This window comes from Stegodyphus dumicola, chromosome 4 (assembly GCF_044657685.1).
Source record: "Stegodyphus dumicola isolate Sdum_Otavi_A_Nest chromosome 4, ASM4465768v1".
In the NCBI taxonomy this organism is placed as follows: Eukaryota; Metazoa; Arthropoda; class Arachnida; order Araneae; family Eresidae; genus Stegodyphus; species Stegodyphus dumicola.
In genome coordinates, this window is record NC_140771.1 from 79,146,586 (window position 1) to 79,168,266 (window position 21,681).

At 32.9% G+C, this 21,681-nt stretch overlaps 1 protein-coding gene across 1 annotated transcript in view; it reads left to right on the forward strand.

Moving 5' to 3' along the window:
- The window catches only part of LOC118202179 (O-acyltransferase like protein-like), a 151,497-nt gene that overhangs the window by 107,100 nt on the left and 22,716 nt on the right, over nt 1-21,681 (forward strand). The window contains exons 6-11 of the mRNA XM_035374331.2: nt 3,646-3,749; nt 6,043-6,213; nt 11,434-11,527; nt 12,779-12,868; nt 17,547-17,715; nt 19,690-19,769. Of these exons, the coding sequence (XP_035230222.2) occupies nt 3,646-3,749; nt 6,043-6,213; nt 11,434-11,527; nt 12,779-12,868; nt 17,547-17,715; nt 19,690-19,769 (708 nt within the window). The remainder of the gene's footprint in view (nt 1-3,645; nt 3,750-6,042; nt 6,214-11,433; nt 11,528-12,778; nt 12,869-17,546; nt 17,716-19,689; nt 19,770-21,681) is intronic.

Here is a 21,681-nt window from a genome sequence, read left to right on the forward strand (position 1 = left end):
AAGAATCAAAACACAATTTATTTTTCAGTATTACACAGAACGGTTCCAAAGACGTGTTACAGTGGTTGAAAAACTACGATAAACACCCTGAAGCAATCGGCAACACAGCCTTCAGGCTATCAGGCTATAACGGTGAAGATAGCTTCACGGCAAAGCACTAAAGTACAGCTCCCAACTCTGTCGATCGGTCTCAAATTAATCTCTAAACTCAGGTCACTACTACTGAAGTCAAGATACTCTTCACGGTAAAATGCTACTCGGCGTGCGGGCAGGGTGTTTATAGCTTTTGACCTGCCTTCGAGAACATTCTCGGGAAGACCAGTAAGAATTAATTCTAGAATGTTCTTATTACGTCTATGGTATATCGCCAATTTTGGCGCGAAATCCAAATCTGGCAACCCTAAACCCACTTTGCGGAGGAAGCTTTCTTACCTGAGCTGGGCATTTCGTAACGCTGCCCCCTTTCGAGACTGCACGTCCCGGGCAGTACAATCCTCGGTCAGAAGCTAAATTCAAAAGGTAACAGAACAAACAAATAAAGTAAACAAAAATAAGAGAGATAAATAGTTATACTATTTAGAAGTAACTACGTACAAGTTATATACAGAAATTATCTAGAAAATTCAATCTATGAGAATTACGGATATCCCTTAGAATGAAAAGCACTAGGTACAATGGCCGTGGTATGGGTCTAATCTGTCATAATGAACGACCTTAGGTTTGGAATTGAAGGAACTACACATCCTTATCACGACGTCGTTCTTCAGTCTTTTGAGAACTGTATAGGATCATCCCAATAAGACTGCAGTTCGGAAGAAATACCTGTATAACGTACGACCTCATGACCTTAAATACCTTACGACGACTCGAGCCTAAACCCGCTTTGCGGCGAAGCTATCTTACCGCAGCGGGGCATTTCGTAACAATACGAAAATGCTTCATCTAAATTCATCATTTACCTTCAAGCAATTCATTGAAAAGCATGCGTGTTTATGGAAAGCACCCTTTATGCAACAATTTATTTAACCAATTACGTTAGAAAGAATTATTCCAAGTACAACACTTTCAAATCTATTTTAGTCTTTATGCAGTGTTCAGTTTCTAGCTCATAGAATTCAAATTTAATCCACAAAAATGCTATATACAGGGTGGGGCAGAGTAATTTGATTATTTTGAAGTTCAATAAAAGAAAAAGTAATGAATATATGTATTTAATTCTTTGAATAGCACCAAGTATAACATATAAAGTTTATGTTCGCATTATTTTAAAGATAATATCAGGCAGATTGCGTCCAATATTGCCAACACACTGCCGAATTTGGAAGTTTCGTTAATGTTGCATTTCAAGTGAGTCAGTGTGTTAGGACGATCGTTGAAAACAAGAGATTTTAGATAGCTCCATTGAAAATAATCACAGGGGGCTAGATCAGGCGATCGTGCTGGCCAGTGCAAATCGCCTCTTAAAGAGATGAGACGTCCTGGTAAGTGTCGCCGCAAAACAGTCACTGCATACGAGCTGTATGTGCCGTGGCACCATCCTGCTGGAACCATATATCTCTCACATTCATCTCGTTGAGTTTTGGTAAAAAAATTCGTCAATCATATGTAGTAGTAGTAGTAGTAGAAACGGAGGACGTGGGCACCATCCCTCTACCATTACGATTAATTGGTTCTGCCCACGTCCTTCCCTTATCTAGTATTTATTAATAATTGAAAAGTTTTTTACATTGCCATATTGTGTGGCTGATTTACAAATAAATTCTATACAAAGCATACTTTTAACACATGGGATTTTTTACATTGCCATAAGATGGCTATTTTTAACATATTTTTTACAGAATCCAAATTCCTAATTTTAAAGAAGTCCTAATTTATTCTTGAATATAGTACCAGGAATTAGCTGTTATATTAGGTATGTAATTGTTGTTATTCTTAAAAAATTTGGAAAAGTATGATTTAAAAAAAATCCTAAAGTAGTACTTTATAGTCCTTCATGAAATGTATCTTTGTAATTCTTTATAAAATGTCGAAATTTGTCCTTAGTAAAATAAGTTTGAAACTTATTCCCTCGTTCTTTTTCAAGAAGTTCTCTTTCGTTTTTCTTCTTTTCTTCTCTTTCCTTTAATCTTCCTTTCATTTAATCTTCGTTAAATATTCCTTTCTTCTATCTTAATTTCTTTTCTCCATTGTTCATGTATTTTCTTCCTATATATCCTACATCCTTTTACTTAATATAGCGAATAAGAAATCCATCTTTGTAAATCATATGTACATAACTATCAAAAGTCACCGAAACGGCCCGTTCGTTTTCTTCAAAAAACCGTGGTCCAATTATTCTAACTCGCAATATTTCCTGCCAAACAGTTACACGTTGAATGTAGGGGACGCTGATGAAGTTGTCGAGGGTTATGAGAACTCCAGTAGCCCATATTCTGCTTATTTGCTGATTCCGAAAGATGGAAGTGTGTCCCATCAGTGAAGAAAACAAGCGCGCTGTCAGGCATTGCAAGAAGTGATTCACATGAATGTCCTCTAGAAATAGATTCATGTGGATTACGTTCCTGCACCCTAGTCAAATTATAGGGATGAAATTTCAGTTCTTCATGAAGGATTCGCCTCACAGGTCGAGCGGACAACCCAACAGCAGCAAAATGTTTCAGAGCAGACCGCTTAGGAGATCGCAGAACAGAAAGCCTTACCATGTCTTTGTTTTGTGGTGACCTTGCTGTTCGTGGAAGTCTAGGTTTCCTGTTTTTCACATCACCAGTTTCCCTGAAGTTGTTTACTGCCGTAAAAGAAATCGATTGCCGACCAGGAACACGAACAAAGGAGCAATATTGAAATGGGCACGGAATGGACGTTCTGTGGCGATGATTGAGCGACCGTTACAAAAGTGTGCCTCAACAGCAAACGCCCGCTTCTCCTTCGACCACTCCATGATGCTAAATGAACCAAACTGGCTAAAATGTTACGGCCCGGTTTCTCGATTGTGCCTATACCCACCATTTTCGAAGCAACCGTCGCTCTAGGGAGCCAAATTTAAATAAGCTAATGCAACATTCGCCAACATACTCGTCGATGTGCTGGAGAGAGTTGAACGAAACTTCCGAGTTCCATTAACGCAGTGTGTTGACAATAATGGAAGCCATTTCCCTGATATTATCTTTAAAACAGTGTGAACATAAACTTTACATGTTGTACTTGATGTTGGTCAAAGAATTAAATATATATATGCATTACTTTTTTTTTTTTATTGAATTTCAAAATAAGCAAACTGCGCTGCCCCACCCTGTATAAATTCATCATTTACATTCGCGCAGTGTATGGAAAGTATGCAGATGATTTTACCAAACTTTATTGGCTAGTTGAATTATTACCTAGCAACATAATGGCAGATTATTATTGTCGATCTGAAATTACCACCATTTCTAAACTAGGATAACTTCTCATTAGCCAACTTTTATAAGATATAAATATTAACTTAAAATATTTGAAATTCTGATGTGCGAATGCCTAAATTAAAGCTACAACTCTTTTAAATCGAAAAATAAGGTAACTAAGAGTTTTTTTAAAATAAGATATTTATTACTAAAACTAAATTTCATAATATTTCCTATTTATTGATATGCAAATGTTTAATTTCAGATGCATTGTTGGAGTTCTTCTTGCATTTGTGATATTTGGCACTTCCGTGGACACCGTGAGAGAAATTTTTCACAAAACGAAAGCTGTTGGTCGATGTCTTAGTAGTAAGTGGAATTATTTCGTGTATTAACTGCAATCGAAATTGTAAAATATGGACAATCAATGTTTCAGTTCTCAGGTACTTGTGTTTTATGTTAAAATTATTATCGACTTTTATTTTTACAACCCTTTTCGCTTTAAGAATATACAGCCATTTTTACTTCCTTATACGAAGTCAAGGAAGTATTGTAATCGACAAAAATTTCGGGTATCATAAACCAACGAAAATAACCATTCTGACGCTCTCGAATCCATATTAATGAGTGAACGATTTTTTTGGCATGACATCCGTACTTTCAAATAGAATAAAGGACCTATTTTTCCAAAAAGGATTGTAAAAGATATTTAAAATATATTCAAAAGCTAATTTTTCGTGACATCTGTATGTACGTAGTACTTACGTATGTATGTATCTTTTATTACTCAAAAACTGGGCTGAAGAAGTGAGCATTAGTCAACAACAATAACTCAAAAACTATTAGCCGTAGAATGTTGAAATTTTTTATGTAGGATTGCTATGTAGTTGCATACCTCCCTTTTTTGTTCCAGTCGGGAGCACCAGACATATATATATATATAAATGCTACTCTCTCACCCGACTCGGTGAGCTCTGATTTTTTATTTTCGTATGTTAGTAAATTGTGCATTTTTTGCTTTAAAAGGGATTAAATTATGTTGATGTTGCGTTGCCATTCGGGAAAATGAGCGCTAAAATTAGTTCAGAGTTTTTAATTAATATCTCGGTTGATTAAAGTTGTACAAAGATGAGAATGGTCGGTAAAGCTCCCACGAAGTTTTGGAATCGGGAATAATATATTTAATTTTTGGCAATGCTATTTTTATTTCATAATTTGCAAAATTCAGAAATGATTTATTAACAAACTCAACGATTTGAAAGCGAACAGTGATCTTTGACACTTCTCTAAATAAAACAGATTTTTATCTCCAGCGTGTGAGACTGTTGCCACTCGAAAAAATGAGGGCGAAAATTAGCGTTTTTAGAGTTTTTAATTAATATCTCCGCTAATTAAAGTCGTACGAATATGAGAATGTTGGAAATGGCTTCTCACGAACTTTTGGAACCCGGAGAGGGGGAGGGGACTTCTCTCGAAATTCAAATCCCTACCGTTCTGGAGCAAATATTGCCACAGAGAGACGCTCACAGACTTGTTTTGGCATAGATGCTGCGGCACCTTTACATCAAACAATATTAATTAAATCTTCTTCATTTCTCTTCATTTCTTTCCACACTAGAGGAGTTCTCTACAAGAAGCTGATCTTTGGCTGCCTTAAGCTATTCGCCAAATTTCTTCTTCAGAAAGTGTGGCTAAAGTACATTTTTCGATAGAACACTCAGTTTGAACTGGTTAACCATAAGACTTTCAATCAATATTTGCTTTCTTCAACAGAAATATCCAATATAATAAACAGTTATAATGATTCTGTCTCGAAGAAAATGTCGATATGATATATAATAATATGAGTGTAGCCTCTTCAGATAGTGCTTATATCAGATACATGAAGGCTGAATCATTACGTGTCGCTTTGTCAGACGTTAACGCTGCCTCTGAGTTAGGTTATTTGAATACGGCAAAGAATACAAGGGTTATTTGCCCAAGGATATGGATGGCTTCGTGGAGAACTTTCTAAGGGAGACTGCCTCGTATTCACGTTAAATAATCAAAAGCAATCATACACCCAACACGTTAGCCTGGAATCAAACCGAGTCGAACTAAGAGCATTCAATGATCTTAAAGCATCTGGCTACTATACCTCAAAGAAATTGTTACGTAAATTAGTATTGACACAAAAAGATTGAAAAGAATAATTGGCCAAAAAAGATTGGCCTCCGTAAGGAGTGTTAAACTGGAGAATCTGCTGAAAGGAACTTACCCTGTCCTTAGCTGCACATTGTTGTGCTATTCTTGAAACGTAATAAGGATATACCTGTTAAAAATATAAGGGCTATGTTAACAAATTATAGTTCAAAGATAATAAATGCTATTCTAACATTGAACAATTATTTTAAATCTTATTTTCGGTTTCAACAATTATTTCAAAAGGATTGAATAATTCATTTCGATGGTTAATTTTGCATCTCAAGTTACTGTACAATTTGCTTGTATACTATAGATTTTTTGCACCACTTTATACCGACATATCGATTTAATTTGATAATTTTATGTAATATGCTATTTCCCTATAATAAGACCATGTTAACAATGTTTAAGGATTGCAATGTTTAAATGTTTTTAGATTTTTTTTTTAGATGTTTTCAGTTTTTTTCATCTTTTTTAGATGCAGTCGCAAAATTCCTCCTTTCTTTCTCACTCAACACGAATGCCAATCTTCTGTTGAATACGGATGGCGCCCAAAATGGTCTCAATTCACTCCATGGAATGAGATTCTTTGGAATGGGATGGTTAGTGCTTGGTCACACGTACTTCAACAGCAATGTACAGATGTATGGTAAATCATTATTAGTATTGCGGTCCGTACGTTGTATACAGTGTTTACTACTTCTCCGTTTCAGGTTGGCATTTAGATCTAATTCAAACACTCTAATTCAAATTTAAAAAGAACACAACACAATAACGCAGATTTGATAAAATTCTACCAATTTAGACGGAGATTAGACATAAGTGTCTTCTTCAGGATCAAAATATTTTTGAAAAGGTGGAATAATTTGATACTTCTTGTAGACCAGTTTCAATGTGCATTTTTGGACGCTATTACTGGCATTTGAAATAGACACGAATAGAGTAACCAAGTATACAAAACCTCAAAGGGTGTTACTTAATGGGATGTCCATAAATGTAATCAGAAAAGAGGCCCTTGCTTCATAGGTTTGACGATCAAAGTGGCAGCCGGTATGATGTGGTAGTGTGACTGGCAGCCAATGGGCGTAAACGAAAGCGAATTTAGTAGGCAATGAGAGTTGGTAGTAGAAGTGATGTTATTCCAGATCTGCGAGAAGCACTTCAAAATTTTAGATTCCGCATCTCAAAGGCGAGTCAAGTCGAGTCAAATTAAATGAGGTCGCGGAAAACAAATAGGGCCATTTTGTTATTAATTACGTACTTCTCCAGGCACTACATGGATGGAGGGATGCCCCATAGTGGTCTTAAGGGAAACTGGCCAGTATCCACATCACATATGAGGAAAACACGAAAACGCCCATGCAGCAAGCCCGTTCGCTGGCATTCGAACTCCGAACCGAACTACCAGTGTTCAGCCGCTGATGGGAAAAAAGGTCATTAAGAAACATCACAAAAAATTGTCATGCTCGATGGTCCTTTAAGGGAAATCTCCGTAAGAAGGAAAAGGGGAAAGAAAGAGAGCCAGAAGGATCGAAGAACAATCAAGACATCGTAAATCAGACTAGAATGGGCTGGAGTACGTAGAAGCAGCAAAGCAAAGTCACAAAATTAGTAAACGCCGTGCTTGAGCACTAAATCATGAGTTTGAAATATAATTCAGTGACAAAATACAACAATGCAATACATAGTATAGTCGTAAACAATAAACATAGTAAACGAAAATTTAAATATAAATATAGTAAAAAAATTAAATATGAATGCTATGTACAGGTGCTGTTTACAAAGTGCTAAAATGCGAAAACTTGCAGGTAAATTAGCTAATAGAATTTTAAGCGGTAAAATTATCGTATGTTCTCAGGTGTGCGCTGCAGATAGTCTAAGACCTCTTTAGAATTTCATAGTTGAAAAGATCCAAAGCGTTTAGATGCTCGCAGCCAAGTGCATTATCATAAAATTTTGTGTTTATTTTGTTCAGATATGTTTAAATAGTGTCTTATTTAATAGGGGGACTGGAAAATAATGTCGTTTCTGCGCATGTCGACAACAACATGCTAAGGGCAGAAGTGGAAGCAAATCGATGTCAAACACTCTTAACCAACCTTAGTCGACCATCCAAGAACATTTAAATCAGAATGGAAAAATAAGCAAAGCAGGTGTTTGAGTCCCCCATAATCTGTCCGAAAAGAACAAAGCCAACCTATCCATCACATGCAACGTATTGCTTCAACGGCCCCATACAGAACCGTTTGTTGATCGTTTGATTAGTGGAGACAAAAAATAAGTCCTAAATGATAATCCAAAACTCAAAAGGCAGGGGTTTACATCCCGAAAAGGCGCTTCTGGGTGTTTGATGGAGTATTCACGGAATTGTTCATTTTGAATTGCTGAAACCTGGAAAAACTGTTAATTAGACCTTAATTGTGAACAATTGGATCTAGTGAACCAATCTTTAATCGAAAAATATCTGGCGATTGTCAACGGAAAAGGCGTCATTCTGCAACACGACAATGAAAGACAGCACTGTACAAGACGAACACTGGAAAAATATAATGAATTGGGGGGGAGGCACTGCCTCGCCCACCATATTCGCCCGATATCGCACCCACCGATTTTCATTTATTCCGATCCCTACAACATTTTCTTAGTGACAAAAATTTGAAAATTTGGATGATGTCCAAAATGCTATCTCGAGATACTTAACTCAAAAACCAATTGATTTTTATCGATCTGGGATTGAAATCGGCATACTAGATGGCAAAGGTTGCTGATAACAAGGGTGATTATATTATTGATTAAAAATAAAAACATTAAATTCAAATTTATTCGTTTGAATTTAATGTAAGAAAGCGACATTACTTTCCGATCTCCCTGTTATATCTCCATGAACCTTTTGATTTCTGACATAGTAATGGGCATTGGTAGTGATGCGGATGTAGCGATTTTAACCTCTTTACATCTTTGGAGACAAAAGCTCTTACATGGGCCCCACACATTACATCTATTATCCAAAAGTTTCGAATTCGTAAACCTAAACGGGGCCCATCAGCGGTCGAGCGGTAAAGTCGCTGAACATTGGTAGTTCGGTCCGAGGTTCGAATCCCGCGAACGGGCTGGCTGCATGGGTGTTATCGTGGTTTTCCCCATGTGTAACGTGTATACGAGCCAGTTCCCCTTAGAAAGTCCTCCACGAAGGCATCCTTCCCCTTAGGCAGATAGCCCTAGAGTGCTTTGCCATAATTAAATACACCACACCACACAACGTAAATCTAAACTAGACCCTTTAATTGCTCGAAACAGTGTTTTATCTATTGACAACAAGTTACTCATTTATAAGTCCGTTCTCCGTCTATTACTATGTTATGCTAGTCCAGTTTGGGCCTGTACCAAAGAATGTAATAGGAAAAAATTATAGACTTGCCAAAATTCTGTTCTTAGGCAAATAGTTAAAGCGGAGTGGTGTATTCGCAACAATAGAATTTATGAAGAACTGGCTATGGAGCAACTACGCTCACATTATTAGAAACTTGCTAAAAGCTTTCATGAAAGGCAGAAAACAATTAACAACTTGGTCATTAAGATTTGCAATTATGACTACAATGACCTAGCAAATATGGACATGCCCATGGCTCAACTGAATTTATATATTATGTAATATTTATTATAATGCCTTTACTGTTTATGTTAATATTCTCTTATTGTATTTGCTATGCATTCTTGTTAGTCTTACGTTCTTTATGTCTTTCTTATCGGATTCAAATTACCAGTGTTCGCCTAACCTTGCCTTTATCCTCAAGCTCACCAGCTCGACGACTTCTGGCCTGCCTTCATTTGACATTGCTTAACACTTTAATTAGAATTTCCTAACTTCTGGCTTAAATAGGAATTCTAAATTATTAATTATTCATTTTAAAAACTTTATTAGAAAAAACAAATTACCTCAAATATATTTTAGGTTATTTCATCATACCATTCGCAATTCGCAAACTGTTCTACAAGGGGTAGAGCCTTGTCGCTCAGGTAACCTAGTGTACCAAACACTGTTCCGCGGAGACAGACAACTTTGGAGATCATTTTATGTGGCAGTTGTCTATGCACACAAGGCATAAACTAACACTTGTCTTTACGACTGATGTTATTACTAAAGGTCCAGACTTGAGTATTTTCCAGTTGAGGGAAGTAAACTATTAATAACTTTGCCTGCTTTATTTTCAACATTATTTTTACCATCATTCGATTTTAATTTTTTGTTAAACATAATACCCAGACACTTAGTTTTCTTGATTTGAGGTACAACTTCATTGAAAAATTTACGCTTTTCGAGTAGTCTTGACCTTGGCTTTTTCTTTTTAATAATGAATAGTTTTGTGCGGTTATAGCTATTCTTCAGGATGTGTACAAGACCTCTGTTTTGCGTAATTGATGCTGGAACCTTTTGGTTGCATGATTAACATTAGTTGATTTTTCGAGAACGGCCGTGTTATCCTCGAAGTATCCAAGAAAGTAGAGTTGGTTTACATTATCCATGTGAAAATCAGCAGCATAGAAAAGGAATAAAATGGGGCCGAGAATGGATCCCTAAGGAACACCTACCCTGATCGGTCTGATGTTAAAGCGGTAATTTCCTTAGACTACGGAAAATTTCTGTAGGTCGTAAAAATATTATTAGGGAATTATTTCTGTATCAAGGCTCATTTGGATTAATTTATAAATGATGTCCTCATGCCAGACGCGGTCGAATGCTTTCGCCGTGTCTAGCATAAGTAAGGCAATATTTTTTTGTTATGAAGGGGTTCGCTTGCAATTTCAGTCAAGCGTACAAAAAAAGTAGGATCATCAATGCGGGGAAAGAAGATGAGATTAATATAGCGCTATCTGTCGAGAAAAACAGTAATGAAAGATAAGGAGGCTAAGATATTACAGGGGTTTATCATTTTGAAAACTTTGCGAAGGAATGCATTGCAATTACTGTTATTAATAACTTTCAATGTGATTTGGAAGCCAAATTAAAAGGGTGTTTTAATTTTACATCGAATAACATAAATCCGTTATTCGATCAAAAATAAACAAATCCCAGAGAGCTATAATAGCTGATCATTTAACTGAAATTTTGACTGTGGCTTTGAAAAAATTATCCACGTAACCTTTTTGGTTTTTAAAGCGGATTTCCTCGAAGCCTTTCACATTGACGAAAACTGATCTTCTGTAGTTAATGATAATAATTCTAATCCAGCTCCTTCCACCACTATCAAAATTCTCATATCTTAGCCTTTGCACGTTTTATTACTGTTTTCCTCTACAGAGGGCACTATGTTTGTTTTCGCTTTATTACGTTTTATGATTTTAATATAAATATGTTTGTATATTTAATATAAATATGTGCTTTTCCCACATTTGCAAAATACGTTGCTGCTGAAGAATTGAAGAAGAGGGGCACATGTCTTTTAGCCTTTGAAATTAATAGAATTTCATTCAAAGCTGCACCGTTTCAAAGATGGATTTTTGACTAGCTTAGAATTTTTACAATTATTATTTTTTAAAATTTGCTAACGGGTACTGTTGTTCTAGTTTAAATTTGCTAGAACTATACATTTTTCATCTCCTAAAATTCTACCAGACATTAACATCTTAATTTTTTAACTAAAATTCATTTTTAAAACTTTATTGTAAATAAGTGATCACATTTTCGAAATTATTTAAGTTTGTTATTTTAGAAAATTGTCCAGTATTATCACTTTAATTATTTAAACAGCTAATATTCATTTAAAAGATTTCTTTCTTTATATTTAAGGAAATTATAAAGCATTTCTAAAGAAAGTTTTTCCTTCATATAAAAAAAATAACATTTTTTTTTCTCTATTACCTCTTTCAGGTAATCTTTCTGAAGCGAGTGCCTTTGCCGAAGGCTTTCTTTTCCAGGTCATCGTGAATTCAACGGTATCCATCGATACTTTCTTTTTTATAAGGTACGTAACCACTTAAAGTGAATGTAGAAAGAAAAGGTAATGAATGATCCTGGCATATCCAAATTGTTGAAACTGGTTTTTCTGGGTACAGCAGTTAATAAAGAATAGTGAAGGTGTAAATTTATGCACACAAAAAAACCATCCCGTACTTCTGAGAAGTATCCTCACGAATGACAAATTATTTGCAAGGATCTTCGCATATTTTAAAAGCTTTTATTTATTGCACTCGTCGTGATTGTCTCTATGATCAGAAGTTTGTCATCAGGTTTTGATCTAGTTTCTGATAAGTTAACGATTTTAAATTTTGCACACATACTGTTTGTGGAAGAAATGCAATGTTGTGAGGTAGTTTTTTTAAATCGATTTAGATCCTTTTAATTGATTTTGAAACGATTTTTCGGTATATCTGCGTTTATTGAACAAACTAAAAATCTCAATTTACTGTTTGCACATCGAGTACAGCCAAACAAAATCTTTTAAATGAAAGTTTCTTGGAAATTTTAACGACATTTCTTATTTTTTGACGAATTTTTGAAAATCGCCTGATTTTTTTAGATTATTTGACGTTTATGATTTTTAAAATTTAATGATCTAAAAATTCAGACATAATGATTCAAGAAAAAAAAAAAAAAAAAAAAAAAAAAAACGCAATTCTCCTCCTCTCTCTATATCAGAAGAAATGTTTTCCAGCGGGAGAGATAATTAGTGATGCCATTTCTAGATATAGAATAAGATATATAGAATAATTCGAATAGAGAATAGACACTAATTCATTTCAGACTGTTTACGTTACAGGAAATTCTCATGTAACATTTTAATTTCTGTAACTTTACAAAACCTCTGCCTGTTAAAGAGCGACCTTTGTTTTACAGTGTGTCGCTATGGTAAACAAAGATAGTGAATTTCAAAGTGAATTTATTCTATTGTGGTTTATGAGCTATTGAAGAAGTAGATTTAATTCAATCCAATAAATTTAAATAAAATGCAAGAAAAATGCATATAATTTAATATTTAGCACAAGGAAGTCATTTGGTGTACACATCATATTTTTTTAAATGATTATTATCAAGTGAAAAAAAGATGGTCAACGTATAACAACTGATATAAAAGCAAGTTTTTTTAAAACGAAAATAACTGAATGTTTTAAATAAAATTTCTGAAAATTAGTTTCATTGAACATCATAAGGAGAAAAAGCATTTCATTGGTTTCTGCTTAGAAAAAGTAAATTATATGAATTGTTCATTTTTCAGTGCAGTATTACTCTCCTATTTGACATTACAAAGTGCAAGCCAACATGGATACTACAGTATTCCTCGGTTATTTATACGAAGGCTCATAAGGTAAGTCTTATTATCGTGGCTATTATGAAACTATTAATGAAATTCTATTATTATTTGTTTGTGTAAATTTCTCTAAAAAAACGTAAGAATCTTTTAACTGAATTTTCCTTGAGATAAGTTTTACTCAAAGTTAGTTCGCAAACTTAATTCGTTCAAAAAGGCCGTTTGCCGACCGAAATATTCGTAAGCCAAAGCAATGTTTCCACAGAAAATCATGAAAAATGTATTAATCCGTTCCTAAACCTCATGTGGTTAGTACTTTATACACAAATAATACACGCGGCATACATTTCTATTAGTGTTTCTGAGAAATAAAGAAGTATTTCAAAGTCACTTCTGTGAAGAAATGTTTTCAGCATCAGTTCTGTGAAGGAGTGTATCAGCGTCACTTCTGTGTAGAAGTGTATCAGCGTCACTTCTGAGAATAAGTGTTTCAGCGTCCTTTTATAATTTTTTAAAAGTTTTTTAAAAGGAATAGTTTTCTTTAGATTTCCTCTCCCCCCCTTTTTTTTTTAATTGTATCTCTTTTTTGATGTCGGCAAGTAAATACGAATTTCTGACTAATTCTAACTTAAAAAAAAGTATTCTTTTTAATCGTTAAAAGTACACTGTACCTTAGTAAATAATAATTCATATATCTTGAATTTGAAATCCTTTCACGACAGCTAACTTGACAGATAGAACGCAATGATTTCCAAACTATTAAATTATTTGGCAAGTAATTCTTGCCTAAAACGAACATTTAAAGAATTAAGAAAGGAGAGACTAGGACAAAGTAAAACTTCAAATTATTTGAAACAACAGAAAAGAAAGCCTAACTAACTTCCGAAAATGAAGAAGCAACAATGTGAAACGGAAATCCAGAGAACAAAATAATTCAGGTGAGTAAACGAACAGAACTAGAAGAGTTTCCTGCAAAATACATGCTTTCTCCAAATCTATGCCAAGCACCAGGTTGTCGGTTTGTCTAAACTTAAGATTTAAAAAACTACCATTTAATTAATTTTGTGAATGTTTAGCTGAAGAATATCCTAACATATCCAAACTAATTACTTTGTTATTTTGTTTCCTTTTGTGGCAACGTATCTGTCCGAGGGCAGCCTTTTCACAAGTTTTTTTTTTTTTTTTTACATTAAGCTGCAACAAAATGTAAATATAGAAATAAACTTGATTCTGCCTCTGATAGAAGAAATCCGTTTCTAACGTTGCGCTTTACTTTAAAATGCTCTGTAGTCCATAAACATCGAAGTAATTGAAAACTGATCAGTCTGACATTCGAAGATATAGATATCATGTAAAATGTGTATGGTAAAAGTCACTGAAAACTGAAAAGGTTTTAGTTCTTTTATATCATTTATTTCATTTATTAGTTTTATATGTCTGTAAAATTAAAAATTGTAAATATTTCTTTTATAGTTATGATATAAAAATTGGAATATATGTCTATAACGTATTAGAAATTTAATTTGTATGTGTGTGTGTAAGCCAAATTTATTCTAGATTCCTTAAAAATTTTAGAACTGAAAGTGTTTCGGGATGAGAAAAGTTTAGGAAACACTGTCCTAGACTGAGGCTTTGTCTTGAGGTATAATATCATAGATCAGGAAAAAAGTCCTAACTATCACTAATATGAAATAGATATCATAGAAAAGAAAAAAGTCCTAGTTACTCAAAGATTCTGCCTGCAATCCAGACTGGTTTTCTTCCATGCAGAACTGTCACTTGCTGCCAAACTTTGCTAATGAAAGTTACGTAACAGAAAGTATTAAAATGACGTTTCAAGAAGTACCTTAATATTAATTTGGTGTCAGATGTTTCCTCAATGCCCCTTTGAAAATCATATCTTCCCGACTTGAATGTCCGTAATTTGAGACATCGTTCGTTGTTTGAGAAGTTTTTTGTTCAGATAATTTGTTCGTTAACAAAACTGTTCGTGAAGTGAGGCTTTCGTGAGCAAAGTTTTAACTGCACTGCAGTTCACTGATCTTACTTTTTTATCAAGTTAACTTGTATATAAATATCTTAATCTTATTATGCACCGTTATTCATAAACATAAACTTAAAAATTGAATATGAAAGTATCTAATATATGATTCTATTTTGAAGCAAACAAAATTGAAGTCCTGCCGAGATATCGAAATTTTAGGAAAGAAGAAAAGGGAATCTCTTAGAAATAAACTTCTGGCGTTAATAGATAATGTAATCACGCTTAATTCGTATGATTTTATCCCAATAGTTTCAGTATGATTACCTATGCTCTTAAATATCATGCTGTCAGTTTAGTGACTAATTAGACTTTGAGAGAATAAGTTTTATTCTTCCAAACAATATAGGACTCCACTAGTGGCCAAGTAGTTAAGAATGCTGACTACTGGATGTTTGACTCGGGTTCGATCTCAGACGAACAAAATGGCTGCGTGGTTGGTTTTCATAGTTTTCTCTATGTGTAAAGTGAATATGAGAGAAAACAGAGGAGGAATACTGACAACGGTGGTGCCTTTTATAACAAATGTTCACGTGGAAGGACAGAAATATGTTCCACATTACAAACTACGCGTTAGTTTTTCTTTATAGTGAATACAGTCGGTATAAACAAAAATAATTAATAGAATTACGGGAAAACTGCTAGCCTTTATTGATTGAGAATTATGGAGCAGGTCAGCGAGAAGTTTCTTTTAGTGAAGAGAAGGAGACCACAAGTGGTCTATGCCATCTGCAGCTACCAAGGTTCTTCAAACGGAGACTAGTTCCAGGTTTTTTAAAGAGAAATTTTGCTCTGAAAGTAAAAGTTGAAAGAGATTCAGGTTAGAGGAGTGCTGTGGTATTTCGATAAACGAAGATTACGAGAATGGTAAAGACTCCTTCAATTCATTTGACCTGTTCAATGTTAATGATACAGGTTACATAAGAACCATCCGGAAAAAACAGAATGACTAGTTTAGAAAATTTCTTAAAACCTGGACCTTCAAAGAAAAACAAATGCACTTGTACAGAAAGGTAAAAAGCAGTATATAAAATAAACTGTACATTGTATATAAACTATACATAGTAAAACTACGGTGTACTACACTGCACAAAAAAGGGGGGAACGGTTCCTATATCCCCCTTTATACTGGGCTGATTGACGAAATTCAAACTGCGTTTTTCATGTCTCGAAAGCGCGACTTAGCATATGTACTAGATTTATACATGGCATTGTTGTAATATAGCTATTTTGATAAAAAAATCGGACTTTTTCTGAAACGACATGCTAATTCGTTTTCCATATTTCAATTCTACTACTCAAATTATGACAAACTGCCAAATTTTGTAAAAATCGCACGAGTTGTTTTTAAAAAATTAGCTGTCAAAAATTTAGTTCCTCAATGTTAATTGAATTTGACATATTTTTATTAAATTTTCTTGATTCCTTCTTCCAGAATTCAAAATTTAGGTTCATTCCAAATAAAATTCACCCATTTCTTATGATTTATTTTTTAAATTTGTATTTTTAAATAATTTTTATAAATTTTTCGAAAAACATTTTTAATTATACCTACAAAAATTTTACTGTCATCTTAAAGCATATGCATTTCTAAGTATACATGCAAAAAATTAGAGTTTTTTATTGAAAATTTCCTAGGATATACGTGAATTTACATATTGGTGCATTTTTTTAATTTAGCATATTTGTTATAAGCGATAATACAGCCAAATGTGGTTTACGCACTTTGTTAGGATTATTTGAAATAATGAACGACGACTTTTTCCCGCTCGTTTACAATGGAAAAAAAGGAAAGGAAAATAGGTTGCATTAATTTAAGATGTTTGCCAAGTTAATTATTCTTGGCGCAAACTGAAAAACTACACCAAGATAAATTTTTAAATTTCTCCATAAATTACGCACCCCATTTTACAAAATTTATTATTTAGGCATAATTTGAGTAGTAGAATCGAAATATGAAAAAAATGGCATGCTATTTCAGAAAATATCTGATTTTGTGTCAAAAACCTATATTAGAACAGTGCTATATATAAATCTGATATACATCCTAAGTCGCGCTTTCGAGACATGAAAACGCAATTTGAATTTCGTCAATCGGCCTAAGTAGAACGGGAGAATAGAACTGTCCACCTTTCCCCCCTGCACTGTACATACAAAATGCGTGTAAATATTTTTTAAATAATAAATTAGTAAACTCTTGTCCATTGTTATATTTATTTTTTTTCTCTGAAATGTTTTACAATGTTTCGTGCTTTTATTCGGGCTCCGGAACGATGAAATTGTTTTTATAAGTAAGGTATAGGAGACAGCGTCTCACATAATGAACGCTATACTGTGCAAAAAATTACTTTCTTTTCATAGTTGAGAATTCTTTGCACAGAGAGCGCACTGCAAAGAATTATTCTCTTTTTTTTTTTTTTTTTTTCACAGAGAAAAGTCCCTTCTATATTATAATTTTATGAGTTCTAGTTGCATAAGAAATAGTAGATGTTAGTGTAACCATACCATATGTGAACAACTGTTCTTTTGTTCACTGTTCTGTGTGAAAGAGCAAGAGTACTAAGGCTTTTCATCAGTTCTATTTTAATATGAAGTCTGTCACATATTGGCCTTTGTGTATTACATAAACTTCCGAGCAATAATGTAAGCTGATATCTTTTGATACTTAATTTTTTTTTTTTTTTTAAATACTAGGGTGTTACCTCCTTATATGATGGTAATCGGAGCAACCCTGCTGCTTTCGCACTTAGGTTCCGGTCCATTCTGGAATGAAACAGTGGACCCTGTTGTGGAATCTTGTAAACAAAACTGGTGGACTAACATCCTTTTCATTAATAACTTCGTAACTACACCCGTACAGAGGGTAGGTATTACAATGCTTGTGCAAAGCAGATAGTTATATGTTGAGTTACTTTACTAAACTTCTTTATTTTGAATCTTAACATTAATAAAGCATATAAACAAAGCAAACATATGAACATATGAACGCAAATAAAATTTCACATAAGAACTTCGATTTGAATATGATTCTAAATGTAATTAAGAGATAAGGGAGAATCTTGTGTTGAATCTGTAATTATTCAAATTAGGTAAATTTTTCGCCATTCTTAATTCTGCTTAAATTCAAAAATGCAAAATCAAATAGAACAAAAATTTCTGTATAATATTTATACAAATGATATTGCAAACATATCCGCCTGTAGCAGAAATTTCTTTCAGTTTAAAAGTTTCAATAACTTTATAAATATCAAAGCATGCAATGCTAAACTTCTAAAACAAATACTAAAATGCTACAATTCATAATTTTCTAGCTCTTAATTAGGCAGCTTTCTAGCCATTTAACTATAATTACTCTATTCCGAAATAAGTATTCTAGTAAAATAAAAAATAATGTAGAAAAATTAATAAATCAGCAGCTTGTTAATATTTACAAATAAAAAAATTATTTTGTTAGCATTTTTTAAAAGGGCAAAATAAATAAGCTTACCAAATAAATATCGATGTCTGTTCTAGACAATTATAATTTACTATTTTCTAATTTTAGCTAGCTAATTTTTCTAGTTATTGAACTGTAACTGCTGAAAACTAAATTATATCAGCGTGATCAAACTCATGTTAGAAACATAGCATTTTTTTTATACTTACAAATTTCTAGAATTATTTTTGGTGTATTTATAACAATCCCTTCCAAAAAAATAACTTTCTTGATATAAAATAAGTAAGCATGCTACTGTGTAGTGTAAAAGAGATCTTAAATTCCAGTTGTCTCTAAAAATGAAATAAATCCTTTCCATATAAATAAAATATCACGTCCCAAAATAATAAATTTGGATAATAAATATGCCAAATAAAATAATAAATATGCCATCCAAGTGGACTTACTTGCAAATTATATTTTATCTTTTCTAATATCCTTTAATAATTAAGCTGATTATCCTAGTGCTAGTTACATACATAATTAATGTAGTTATGTAATTAATTAATTAATATAATACTAAGAATATAAAAACTGCAAATTAAATTTCGGTATAAAAATAAGTTGCAAATAAAAAATATCTCTTCCATAAATTTAGAAAAGTATGGATAATAAATATGCCAAATAAAATAATAAATATGCCATCCAAGTGGACTTACTTGCAAATTACATTTTATCTTTTCTAATATCCTTTAATAATTAAGCTGATTATCCTAGTGCTAGTTACATAATTAATGTAGTTATGTAATTAATTAATTAATATAATACTAAGAATATAAAAACTGCAAATTAAATTTCGGTATAAAAATAAGTTGCAAATAAAAAATATCTCTTCCATAAATTTAGAAAACTATTGACTGAAACTAGAAGAGAGGGGAGAACTACAACAATCATTAAGGTCAATTAAAATTAAATATAAGCTCATGAAATCATATAGTACAAATAAAAGAATGCATATTAATAAATGCATAGGAAAAAATGCATATGAAGAAATTGTAACAAAGAAAAATAAACAAAATAAATTCAATCGGTTTATTTAAAATTTCATAGAACATTCTGAAACTGATGTTAAAAATACTCAGGTCATTCATAAATGCAAGATATTTAAAAGATTTTAGAGAAAGCATCTAAATATTAGTTATCAAAATGTACTTTAAAATTATTATCTGAACAAACTCTTTAAAACTGTGAAACTCTGTGAATCTAGTGATTAATCAAAAATAGGGACTTTTTAAAAACACTTTAAAAATTGTTTTAAAAATATCCATATGTGTTCATATAATAATCGCAAAAGCATTATATAGGCTTCTTTCTTTGAGTTGTTTTTTATTTATAAATTATTTGCTTATAATTTCTTTTCAGTGTTTGGAACATTCTTGGTATTTGTCATGCGACTTCCAACTTTTTGCCATTGCTCTTTTTATCTTGTTGGCTCTTATAAAGTAAGTTAGATCTCTTTAAATGATTTAGTTTCAGTTTATCATTCAAATTTACTGTTTGTATTGCTAATGTGTAACTGAAAGTTTCCTAATAGCAGGCTATTAAGCAAGTATTCAATTTTAAATTAAAATACACCATTTAATCAAAGTTATACAGGAAGCAAATTCCACAATAAAATAATCATATTGCTAAAAGGAGGAAAAGTAACAAGATGTTTAATTTAAAAATTGCTTTAGAGTAATTAAAGGTTATATTCAGCCTATGAGAAACAGAATAGCAGTTTTTAAATACATACGAATTAATAAAATTATTTTATGCATTTTTAATAATTCAGAAGGAAAAAGGTTTCTTGGCACTACATAAATAAGTGTGGGTCTTCTATCAGGGTTCGTACACATTTCTGCATACGGAAATTAAGTACTTTTAAGGACCATTAATGAAAAAAAATTAAGGACCTATGAACAAATGGGAACTGAATAAATTTAATTAAAAATATTATTCTATGCCTGAATTTCAGTTTTGTAATACCATCCTAAAAATAAAATAGATCCCTAAGTAGTATGCATTATTACTGAACATGAATTAACTAACATAATTATTAATAAGTTTGAGAATAAAATAAACTTCATGCAGTTTATCAAGTAGCATTAAATATTTTACACTTACAATAGTTGGACATATTTAAAAGAAGCTAAGTGACATTTACGTTTTACTAATAGTTAGCTTTATGCTGTTTTTTTTTAATGTCTCATTTTGTCACATACTTGGTCAGTCTAGAGGTTTAGCAAATAGTAGGGAGATTTTATGTCAAACGGCATAGGTTAAAATGAGAAGTGAGATCATAATCAGCATGATTCATAACAAAGACTGAATGTTGTCCCTCTGCTGCTTGTCTATAGAGAGACCTGCTGATTGGAACAAACTTGAAAGGCCTGATGTAGGCACGGTTGGCAAGTGTTGAAAGTTAGTCAAGCTCTGCTTAATGCAGTTAATGTCATAGCTTTGTGTAGAGTTCCAGCGGTTGTAACCCAGTTAATATACTTTAAAGTTCCAATAAGCCATTAAAGCACCAGAGGTGATAAGTTGTTTTATATATATTATAAGTCTCAGTAGATGCAAAGAATAAGTTTTACTTGATGGTGTTACTTGATGGGTGTTAGATGACGGTTCTCCACACAAAGGATTTGGCGATTAGATCCCCTAAAAACCCCAGTCGCCCTTTAAAAGGGAGAATATATAAGGTAGTTTTCCCACTTTCTTGGCGATTCTTCGTGGTGTAGTGGTTTGCACACTGGTAGCGGTATTCCAGAGGTCCGCGGTTCGATTCCTGGCGAAGCGTTTTTAATTGCTTAATCTTTCCTGCTTTCAAAAATACCTAATGTCTCAACAAGTCTTCCCAAACATTTTAGCTAGTTATATCGATTTCCTTCTCTTTAATTATCGATCTTTTCTGACAATAATTAGAAATTTGTCTCAATATGCAAACCAATCTTCTCGCTAGTTTTCTGTGTGTTTTATCTTCTAACTTGTCAACCTCTCCATAATGTACCGATGAGGGTTTACTTGATCTTGTAAAAGTTAAATAGTCCCCCCTCCGATAGACGTGAAGCAAATTATCACTGTATCTGAAAGTAACTACAATATCAGACAAAGAACTTAGAATATAAAGGCATGTTCTGATGCTAACAAAGTCAATTACAGCTCACGGTGACGTAATTAAACAAGAACAGTCAAATTCTAACTAAAAATGTGGACTAGTGGTCAAAGATAATACAATTTAATTTAAATTTAATCTCGCTCAGTAACTCTATCATATGAGGAAACAGAAATGGGAAGTTATAGTAAAGGCTGAAATGATAAACAATCGGGTAATTTACATAATAACTGAACATATCTTTGAAGAATAATTTTCTT